The sequence below is a fragment of the Glossina fuscipes genome, unplaced genomic scaffold, assembly GCF_014805625.2.
Source record: "Glossina fuscipes isolate IAEA_lab_2018 unplaced genomic scaffold, Yale_Gfus_2 121, whole genome shotgun sequence".
In the NCBI taxonomy this organism is placed as follows: Eukaryota; Metazoa; Arthropoda; class Insecta; order Diptera; family Glossinidae; genus Glossina; species Glossina fuscipes.
The window spans coordinates 7,904,075-7,915,908 of NW_023998464.1; the positions used below are offsets into that span (position 1 = coordinate 7,904,075).

General features: G+C 33.0%; 1 protein-coding gene across 1 annotated transcript in view; it reads left to right on the top strand.

Annotated features, from left to right (window-relative positions):
- The window catches only part of LOC119640561 (tyrosine-protein kinase Drl), a 60,476-nt gene extending 50,717 nt beyond the window's left edge, over positions 1-9,759 (top strand). The window contains exons 2-4 of the mRNA XM_038038677.1: positions 5,103-6,465; positions 6,575-6,871; positions 8,261-9,759. Coding sequence (XP_037894605.1) covers positions 5,103-6,465; positions 6,575-6,871; positions 8,261-8,372 — 1,772 coding nt within the window. The 3' untranslated portion in view covers positions 8,373-9,759. The remainder of the gene's footprint in view (positions 1-5,102; positions 6,466-6,574; positions 6,872-8,260) is intronic.
- Positions 9,760-11,834: the final 2,075 nt, after the last annotated feature.

Here is an 11,834-nt window from a genome sequence, read left to right on the forward strand (position 1 = left end):
AACAAACTTTGTCTACATAAATCTATTATGGATTTCCAGTGAATATGTACACTTTACAGATACTCAGTGCATGCATTCATACGTTTGGTTTATATTTTGAATAATTTAATAAATTATGCATTCTGCAAAAACACCTATGTACTTGTGTACACTTATGTATGCATATCTAGCAGGTTTCAATTTTTTTTCTTTCGTTGTTTAGTGAAAAAATGGATAAAATATCTCATTTCAATGTGCAGTCTCTTCTGCTACTCATCATCGGACGATGCAGTACAGTGTATAATGCTTTTTACCGCTTTCCCAATACTTTTTCTTCCAGGCAGAAATATTGATTCCATTTTTTTTTTTTTTTTACAATTTATAATTAGAATTAAGGTCGTTCATCGCCTGCGATAAAACCACGTAAAAATCCTTTATAAACCATTGCATGTTTTATATTCATGTCATTTACAAGTCTAAAAAAAACGGAATGTGAAAAAAAGTTTTTCAAAGACCTTAAAATATAGGCAAGGAGAAAAAACTTCGATCATATCGTACTATTTGCTTATTTCGTTCTGTTGCTTTCAATTGAAAGCTCTTCTATAACAATGGAAAGTTACTCTAGGGTTATTACGTATGATGTTGAAATGGGGTGCGTTTAACTCCAAAACGAAATTCTTTGACAAGGAAAATAATCCTTAATACTAGATTGCCAAAGGAGCGGTTTTGACAGCTTTGACAACAAAACTTGGGATTTTTGTGACTTCTTATACCTGACATAAATGCATTTATTAATGGTTCTATTTACATCCCCCCTTCGTTGCTTATAAATGTATGCGTTATTTCATCAGCAGTCTTTTGACTGCTTTTGTTTCAGTCATTCTAGCGTTAAATTTTTTGTTAATAATAATATAAGTGCTTTTAATCTTCTCAGTTTTATTGTGCCCTTTAAAAGACTTATAAAATGACATATAAAGATGGAATTAAAACTAATTGCGAAATCATCATTTAACATTGGTACTCTCGTAACGTCACTTTTCCTGATCTCACAAACGTTTCTTAGTGTTCATGAGAAGCTTATATAAATTAATTTTTTTCAGTGGGTTCTAGACGCTTGACTAAAAAACGTTAAATATAATGTTTGAATTGGTAAACGTTTCCTTTTATGTCGTTTTTATAAAATTTGATTTCAGCACAGCTTCAACTTTTTATTTATTTATTTTGAATTTTACTTACATAGAAATTCAACTAAAATAAATTAACAGTCGAATACGATTAATTCAACTAATATAAAGTATATAAGGAAATGTAAAGAAAGAGAAAAAAAAACAATTACACAGCTGGCACAAAGAGGCACACTCACAACCGGCACAGAACAAAGTTGCAAGCGATTCCAAAAACCATTGCAAACATCCAAAAGCTTGCCAACCGACAAGAGTAAACAATACTTGTTAATTCCCGAATCATAATGAGATGTTAAGATTGCAAATTAGTTTAACTCTTGTTATCTTTGATAAGAAACTTAACGGTTTCATTATGAAATCACGATAACTTTTCCTGCTCTTAAAAGTATTGAACAGTTCAAGTTAAGTTCTGTTAGGTTCCTTTTTTAAAAATACTGAATATTTTAAGGTCAAATTATATAATAGAAGCTGGCATTTATTTTGGCCAGCGAGATGTATTGGTGAAAGTGATAAATTAATGCAAAGTATTATTAAATTCGATGATTTTGGCTTTTGTCTATAGAAAACAACAACTTTCTATTTATTATTATTGAGTGATTTACTGTATACAGACGCTGATCATGGAACGCTTAAAATTGCATTTTCGACATTCATTATTTTCACTTGCTTTCATTGCTTGACAAGCAATAGAAGAGGAGTTTTCTGTGATGTATTGTGTTTGTGACTGGCGACGTAAAGTTGATCTACTCAGGACTTCTTTTTCATGAAAATTAGTCGGTTTTCTAAGCAGGTAAATTCTATAGCAGGGAAAAATCAAATACACGTTATCTACGTCATGCAGGTTCCAACTGCTGAAAAGATTAACAACAATTGGCAGAAATTTGGCGAAAAACCGATTAACAGGTTAGCGGATTAAAAATGTCGCGGTGAATTTAGATAATGGTAACCTGTTTGTAAAAGTGTGTATAAGCAGGATATTTGTGGAAGGCAAAGCCAATCGAGTCAGTCGTAAAGGAGTCGCAAGCGAATCGTAAAAAGGTCGAAAATGAGTAGAGGTAGTCGACAGTAAATCGTGAGAGTCAAGTCAAGACACTCCAATTGCAATATTCGAACGGACAAGGTCAGAACCAGAATTAAAGTTGTCGTAAAAATAAATTCCTGTAAATAATTTTTAAATACATTTCTTAATTTTGTAAATAAAACTTACACTATCCTAAAAATTACAATTCAGTGATAGGAACTTTACTTCAAAAGAAGTTGAATAAATAACGTAAGTTCACACCAGACAGATTTACGTTAAATTATAAATCGCCAAAATACAAGCAAGCACCGAATATTTCCTCTATCCCTAGATTCTTGCTCAACTGCCGTTATTACATATTCGACCTTCTACTCTCGGCATTTTAATGGAACACGATTCCGGTAAAAATTGATTTTCTTATCAACCAAAGGGATAATCTTGTTTGATTGTGAAGAAGTATTTATTAACATTTAGATAAATCAATCCTTTTTTTATCAACTTCGTTGATGACTTCTACAATCTTCTAATTGAGGCATGTAGGAAAACAAGTATGCGTTGGATTTATTTTTTTTGGTTGTCAAGTTTTCTTTGTTGTTGGGAACGTTTTTTTTGGAATTGGAAAAAAAGATTTTGGAGTTGAAGTTTGTCATCAGAAAAGAAAAGACTTTTTTTTTTAAGTTGAAAAAAAAAAGAAAAAAATAAACATTTCTTACGGCACTTAAAGAAGAGCTAAGAAAGTGAGAATAAAGAGACTCTGTGGGTTTTATTGCAATCACATTCTGCAGAAATATCTAGAAGCAGAAAGTTTTAACCAATTGAAGATCGCTTGTTTCCAAAGGACCAAAAACACAAAATGCTTGTAATTGTGCACATGCAAGCCGGTCAATGCGGAAATCAAATCGGTGGAAAATTTTGGGTGGTTATATCTGTTGAGCATTGCGTAGACGCCACTGGCACGTATTACGGTGACAGTGATTTGCAACTGGTGTAGTAAAACAAAGAGCGGACGTGACAGCAGATAGTGTCTGAAGAAGTGAAAATTTTATATTTTTCAAAAAAAAAAATAAAAATAAAAAAATTAGAAAAAATAATGAAAAATTGAGTCGTAATTAATTGGGCAAACTAAAAAAACAAAATTTATTGATAAATAAAATAAAAAATGAGTCTAAATTAATTGTGCAAACAAAAAAAGCAAAATTTATTGTTGATTAATATAAAAGACGTATATTGCCGAAAACATTGAAGAAAAAATGGACTACGTTGCATATGTGAAGATACAAGTGGCAGCAGTTTCAAATTAGATTTAACAAGTTGTTAATTTTTTTTTTTTAGGATCTCGAATGTACATTCGGTGAGTTGTTATTTTTATTGTTAATATAGATTATAATTCTTAATTTTATTGTAATCTTAATTTTGAGTCTGATACACAATTGACACTATTAAGTTAAGACATTTATAACAATAACACCTTAATAAAATGTTTGCAAACTAATTATGTTGTTTTGATACTGGCTGGCGAAGTAGGCGAGCACGTAACACACTCACATACATTACACAACCACTTACATCTTATAAATTTATAAAGATTCTATAGGGCAAAATTTCGTTCATGACATGAGAAAATATAAACAATAATAAGCTGATCATTCAATGTCTCGTTGCACGCGACATTTTCATGTGTTATGACCCTTCATTTGGAGATAAATAAATGATATTTTGAGAAGTACTGTCAGTCGTAAGTGGTCACGTTTGACATTTACAGCGTTAGCGTCCCCACCTAGAGCTGTGCCGAAAATAACGAGTTATTCGTCATTCCAGTTATGCCATTGCCTTATAAAGCGATTCAATCTCAACTCTAGTTAATACAAAGTCCAAGCCCCGTTTGTTGATCAGATTTGAGAATATTAAGTAGAAAAAGTAGTTTTCGCGGAATCAAAGGCAAATATATACATTTAAGAAGACTTCTTTCCTTGTTTCTACTTTCATTTAATATTTCGGCAGGCTTATTTTTTTTAAAGTTTGAATGCTGTGGATGCTGGGCCGCGGGTTTCCCTTTTGAATTCAAATGATTAAAATGTACTTTTATACGACGCTTTAATCAAGTTTGAAGTGTGCGGCTCACCGTATTTAGTTAAATATTTATCTAGTGGAGCTAGACTGGTCCTTTGGATTTAGCATTTTGCTAATATTTATTTTCCTAAATTGAAAAACTTTTATAAATTTTATCGTTATTTAACAACTTGAAAGTTATGAAAATTATATTAAAAAGAAGAAAAAAGGAAAAGGAACCAAGCAAACGGAGTTTGTACCACTTTCAATGTGCCAGGTTAACATTTTATGAAATTCCATTTAAGCTGTTAAGCAATTTAAAATTGAATTATATTTTGATTGCGTTATTTAAATGCTCGTGAAACGAAAAAGTGAAACCAGACAGTGAAGCTGGTGTAACTCTAGGTTTCCCCTTTTTGTTTTTTCCTTTTTGAAGTTGCGTTACAAATGCTTCTCTTATGGGCAACTTCCGTTTGGTGGTAATTCAATTTCATTGGTAACAAAAAAATGCTTTTGCTGCGCTTCCTTTTTTATTCTGTAAACATAAAATTCACATATATATACATATGTTTATATATATATATATAATTTACATAAATATATATATATACATAAATATATATATGTACATAAATATATATATATATATATATTATATATATGTAAATATACATTCATGTACAGGCACATTTACAATGGATAAAGCAAAAATTTGTTGAAAATCCCACTCCTTTCAAACTGTTTACTATTGCTGGAGCAATATTTCCCTAATATTATCACACGCACCACCATAACTATCACCATTACTCTTGCGATTATCGTCAATGCCGCAACATTTAATAATGCAAACGTTATCGTTTGTTTTGCAGGTGTTTCGGCTGAATTATATTATGTACGAGAGGGTCAGGTCAATGATTATGCGCTCAACTTTGCGGTTCCTGTGCCGGCAAACATCAACGAAATATCATTTACGTGGCAGAGTCTGGCACATCATCCACTGCCATATAGTCTTAACATAATCACTTCGGATCCGTCTGTGTTGCCACGTCCAACACTAAATATTTCACGTATCGGAGAGATTCCATTAGAGCCGCAGACGTTCGCCGTTGGCATGAAATGTTCGGGCACACGTGATGCTGAGGTTGAAGTTACCATCGCCGTGGAGATAATATTGGACCATCAAACAAATAACATAACGGATTTAGTATTTCGACGTAAGAAAATTTGTTTGGCTGGCATGCAAGAGGACGGCCACAATGTTGTTGCTATCGGTGGTGCTTACGGCAATGAAAATGCTGGCATCGGCAGTGATATTGTTGCTAGCGTTGGTGGGAATGTAGGTGTAGGTAGTAGTGGTGGTTTCGTTGATACAATGCATAACAGCGCTGCGGTTGACAATGGCAATGAACACAATGCCGCAAATGAAGAGCACTCAGTTGAAGGGGGTAACGAGAGTGACGAAACACCAGCTCGTACATTAAATGAGTTTGATGATCCTATGCTCAAAGAGACAATAGCACCACCACCTACTGGTGGTTTAATAACTCTAGTTATCGGCGTCATATTGGCTTTAGTATTGGTGACTACTTTAATTTTAATCGCGTATTGTGCCAAAGGACCTACGAAGCGACCCAATCACGGGGTGCATTTGATAAAAACCGCTAGTTTTCAACGTTTGCCTACAATTTCATCGACAGCTCACAATTCCATTTATGCTTGTCCGTCTAGCATTACGCCCACGTATGCAACGTTAACAAGACCTTTCCGTGAATACGAGCAAGAACCCGAGGAATTCAATCGGCGTCTTAGTGAATTGAATGTTCAAAAATGCCGAGTACGTCTATCTTGTTTGGTTCAAGAGGGAGCTTATGGACGCATCTACCGTGGCACCTACAGTGATTGCCAAGAAGTGCTTGTTAAAACTGTAGCTCAACATGCCAATCAAATGCAAGTCACGTTATTACTGCAAGAAGGTATGATGCTTTATGAAGCCTCACATCCGAACGTTCTCTCCGTTTTGGGAGTATGTATAGAGGATTACAGTACACCGTTTGTTTTGTATTCGGCCGGTAATAATACACGTAATTTGAAATTGTTTTTACAAGAGCCAAGTTATGCGCGCAGCATTACTACTATTCAAACAGTACTCATGTCATCACAGCTGGCCATGGCTATGGAACATTTGCATAATCATGGGGTTATACACAAAGATATAGCGGCAAGAAATTGTGTGTAAGTATAGCTATGGAATGCAATTACAAAATTTTGCCAAAAGCACATTATAATAGGAACGGTCAATTAACATCTATTTCCTTTTTGTCATTCATTCTATTTCGAGCAGCATTGACGAACAACTGCGTGTCAAGCTGTGCGACAGTTCGCTTAGTCGAGATCTATTCCCATTAGATTATCATTGCTTGGGCGATGGCGAAAATCGTCCGATTAAATGGATGTCGCTAGAAGCGATACAAAAGAAACATTACAATGAAGGTAGCGATGTTTGGTCGTTTGGTGTTCTGATGTGGGAAATGTGTACGCTGGCAAAAATGCCATATTCCGAAATTGATCCGTACGAAATGGAGCACTACCTGAAGGATGGCTATCGATTGGCTCAGCCATTTAATTGTCCCGATGAATTGTAAGTTGGTAATCCAAGGAATATTTTCAAATTTATTCTTTTCGAGGACATAATTGACTGACACAATTTGAAATGTGTATTTTTGTTCGTTCGACGATAGTTTCAATTTTTTACAGAACTTATAGCATTTTATTTTGATTTTTAAAATAAAAAAGGTAAGATAGTAGTAAATTTAGGAAATGCTAGCTAAATTTGAGGTAATCAAAAGAATTTAAGAAATCTGTCATAAAAAAGAGTAAAAATTGGTTAAATTTCAACTGAACTGATTTCACACTGACTCGTGATCAAATCCATAATTACGCAAAATGGAGACATCATTTGCTCAAGACACTTGAACTTAGCTTAATGTACTTTCTTCGGATGACTGATTTTAGCAATTTTTGTGGGTGTTAGTTGCTACCTCGTATCATTTCTTCTGCTTGCTTGGTGTAAGTATACAGTTGCGATGCAAGCGAAGTGTCATGGCACACGATGTTATTTAGTTGCATGCCATATTTTTGATAAGTTATGGTTACTGCAAACAAATAAACGGCGCTGTTTATTCGTATCATGTCATGTCGTATGATAAGGATTCAAGCGATTCCGGTAAATATATTTGCTTTGTAAGCGAAGTCGTGTGACATTAATTCCTTTATTAGACTGCTTCTATTTGTTGGCGAATTGATAGCGATTTCATGGTTTTCCCAACTATCTGGTTTTTCAATTAAGTGGTTCGAATTTTCTACATCTGAATTTGTAAGAAAACGTTTTTTGTTTTTTACAATTTTTTAAAACAATCTATAGTATTGCGTTCCTTCTTTTCGCAATGAAATAAATTTTGTGAATATGTATTCATATAAAAAAAATTGAACATATTAGATATAAGCGATGTCACTTCGCGTTTCTGGTTTATATAATGAAAAAAATTGACATACATCGTTTATGTAAACTGAACGAATAAGCTTGGTGCGCCATAGCGCGATAAAAAATCGCTTACATCGCAATGGGAACAAGAGATCTATTTAGCCCGGTGAGAGATCTAAGTATATAAGCTATTATGAGATTAACAATGAGAGGGAAATACGTATTGACCCTAAATCTTAATCTGATCAGGAACAGTGTGAACTCATCCGAGAAAATACATGAAAACGCTTCCGTGAAAAGATATTATTGGTGCTAAAGAAGATTGGTTTAAAAGAGAAATTCATCAGGCTACTTGGCGTTGTGATCTTTAGGAAAATTAACAAATAAGTAGATGGCTGTAAGAAGAACAACAGCTGAGTTACAATGACTATATTAATTGAAATAGCATATATAGCTGTTGTTTAAAGCAGTTCTTATGTATTGTTTTGTTAATATTTTATAACTAAAATTTTAAAAATCGAACGATTTGTTTATTTTTATTTGCAGATTTACGATTATGGCTTATTGTTGGGCTTCCATGCCAGCGGAACGTCCCACTTTCACTCAATTGCAGATATGCTTATCGGAATTCCATACACAAATTACTCGTTATGTATAAACAAACGTTGCCTTTCTTCAGTGTGGTCCTTAAATCCTCTGCTCTCCTACCTCTCCTACCAGATTCCCCCTTCTTCCCAATTTTCCCTTTCGGAAATTTTATAGTTTTGGTTTGTTTGTTGCTACTTTTTCTCTTTAACAATTATTTATAAATGTAAATATGTATATGTAAGAATGCATGGTATTAAGTAATCACTTTTTGACTAAAAAGTCTGTTCAAGAGTTAATTTAAAGCATTATTTCAGCGTTTAGTTTGTAGATAGAATCACGATGGCATATTAAATACAGACATAAGTGAAAAGTTTGTTTTATATATAGAAAGAATTTTATCGTCAAAACTTATAGCAGTAACGAAATGTGTTAACATAATGAAAATTACATAAAAAACAAAAATTTTAAGGAACGTACGTGGTAATCTTAAATTCCTTTGACCTTTAAGGATATTAAATTAAGATATTAAAATTAAATGATAATCACTGTATGTTGATGCTGAAGATTATGATGATGAAAACTTTATGAGAAAACATATAAAAAAGTTACTTTTTCGCAACGAGTCGAATTTTGGATACCCATCACCATCAAGATTTAAGATTTTGTTAAAACTATTAGGTAGAATATTACGAAATATACTGGCTTCTTGAGTTTTCACTTTTCAGTTACTATGGGCATGTTTATAGGAAAGTTTAAGGAACTTTGAAAATTTCAGCACCGATTAGTCAGATAAGTAGCATTATGAAACAGAAAGATGGAGGACCAAGGCAATGAATTTGTTGCAAAATCTCGCAGAGATTGCCGATTTCACTTTGTTGGTTAATTGAGCATGCTTGGATGAATGTTTTTGTTCTACTATTCTACGAAGCAAATGATAAAATCATTGGTGGTGGGTATAAAAAAAACCTATATTATCTAAACATAAGACGTGTACATAATAGTTAAATAAGTAAAACATCTATATGCGTATGTATAAATGTAAACATATATAACATGTGCACATTGCAAGAGTATGAATATGTATACATGTTGTACATGTCGTATATGATTACACTTATATCTATAGATAAACATGTTGTACGTGAGTATATTTCCTAAGCTTTTAAATTTTAAGTATTATGAGAAGAAGGAGCCATATTAAAAAAGATGAAAAGAGAGAGAGAGAGAGAGAGAGAGAGAGAGAGAGAGAGAGAGAGAGAAAAAAAAAGAGAAGGAGAGATAATAGATAATACAAGAGAAAGTGCGTTAAATGAAAACACAGGAGAAAGTCGTGTTTATATAGACTTTCCTCTCCTTATTTTCTCTACAGAAAGGATATCATTTTAAGTTTCCGTTCCCCCCTACTCAGGTGTAGTTATTGTATCTGTAGCTCAAATATATGTATTTGTTTATATGTTATATGTACGTATGTATGCATTCCTACAATGCAATATCTTCTGTTTATTTTTGTTTTTCTTTTCCTTTTTTTTAATCACAACTTAAGTTAAACTTCTGGTGTTTTTTTTTATAAATTTCTAGTAAAGAAGTGAATATGTGAACCCTTCCAACGCATTATGTGCTTGTGTAGAAGTACGAAAAAGAATAATAAAGAAAAATGTAAACGTCCGAATGTATTAAATGAATTGCGTGCAAATGTGTTTTGCTTTAATTTCTTTATTATTTATATCGGATAAGGGAACAATACTATTCAGGTAAGTGTTTAATAGTGTGAATAAGTGGTATTTAAATAAATTTTTATGTGTGTTTGCAAACTCTTAGCAGTTTTGAAGAGGCAAGAAGATTATACTAATTATGGGGCTCATGGTGTTCTTAATAAAATTTCGGTAAATTACGGTAAAATTACGGTAAAATTAAAGAGGCCGGCTGACTGAGAGATAGCAGTTGAATATATTGCGAAATTTTTAATTATTAAGTAGTCAAAGGGGTAAAGCTGTGGTAAGTCCTAAATATAAGGATTAAACAAATAAAATTGCGTTTTATGATTTTTTTAAAGTTTAAGAATATAAATCGACAGTTTCGGCACTTAAAACTATAGGGAGTGGAAAATTAAAAAGGAAGAAAATTACATTCCTCCAGAATCAAATCGCTTATACCCATCGCCCTTATCCGTCATATGACGTCAGCGTTATTTACTTCAGATTTAAGGCACTTACCTTGCCCCATTTTACTTTCCAAGTCCCAATTGATTATACTGTTAAGAAGGAAAGAATCCTGCACGGGGAGTCCAACATATTTATTTTAGAACAAACACACTGTCTTGTTTATCTTATGAATAATAAGTAATAAGTATAAGCAACAAAACGTGGAAAAAATAAAAATTTAATCACGTTTACCTTTGTGGAGATGTTTCCGATTTTTTCAATTTTTTTACAAGTGCTGCCCATAGTTTAATCGTTGTGAATAATAGACGAGAAAAAGACATAGTTTTTATTCTTGAAAACAGACATTTGAAATCTCAGATTTTGTTACACGGTGGTCATGTGTTTGAACCTATTTGTCCCATCTTCGATACCAACCTACGTGCAAGAATTTCCAAATTTTCTGCCGAAAATAACGCCCATAGCTTCATTTTTGTGACCAGGAGGATGTTTACCGCAAACATTACACTGACAGGTAGACAGGGGTCTCTGAAGCTTCTTTCTGGTTGTTGAAAACGTTTCGATAAAATGAATACAACCCTCAACCTTCGGTTTATTAAAAAAATAAAAAATGCAAAAACAGACAACGAAATCCATCATCAACACTACACGCGTGTTAATCCTGATCTGACTCTGAGTTTATATTCAATCAACATCGAGAAAGTCAAGATCAAAGCATTTGCACAATTTCTCAAGGTCGTACCACTGCAACACAGCAATGGGTCCTTAAGAAATTGGCATTGTGAATAAAATTTTGCGATTAAAGATTTTCTGCGCGATTGGCAAAGCCTTTTCCAATGTACGAAGACTCATTTTTGGAGCGCATAATCCTATGGACATATTGAAAGCACCTTGAGAACGTAATGTCAATACAATTTTCGCCGTTCAAGAGGTACGAACAGTGATGGAGAGAGTGTAGACACTAAGCTAACTTAGGTGCTCAATATTCATTTGGATCAAGTTTAAATGAAATCATATCTCACAAGTTTTGCTTTATTCAAAGAGTCGAAACGATAAGTATAATGCTTTGTAGTATTATCGATTTGTCGCACTCTACCGTAGTTTACAAGTTATTGCTAAATTTACATTTTACTACTAACCTAGTTAAGGTAGTGCAATTTTAGTAGTAAGCTATTAATATATTATACGCTTCCGTTATTAAACGATAACCTACTTTAGTTATATTGCTTAAGTTAGCATTAAGTTATTCTGTATATAAGATACTGACCATACATTAGGTAGGTCATAGTCATAATCACATAGTTATAATCATATAGTCATAATCATATAATAGTATAACCAAGTACTTTAAGCACAATCAAAAATCTAAATAA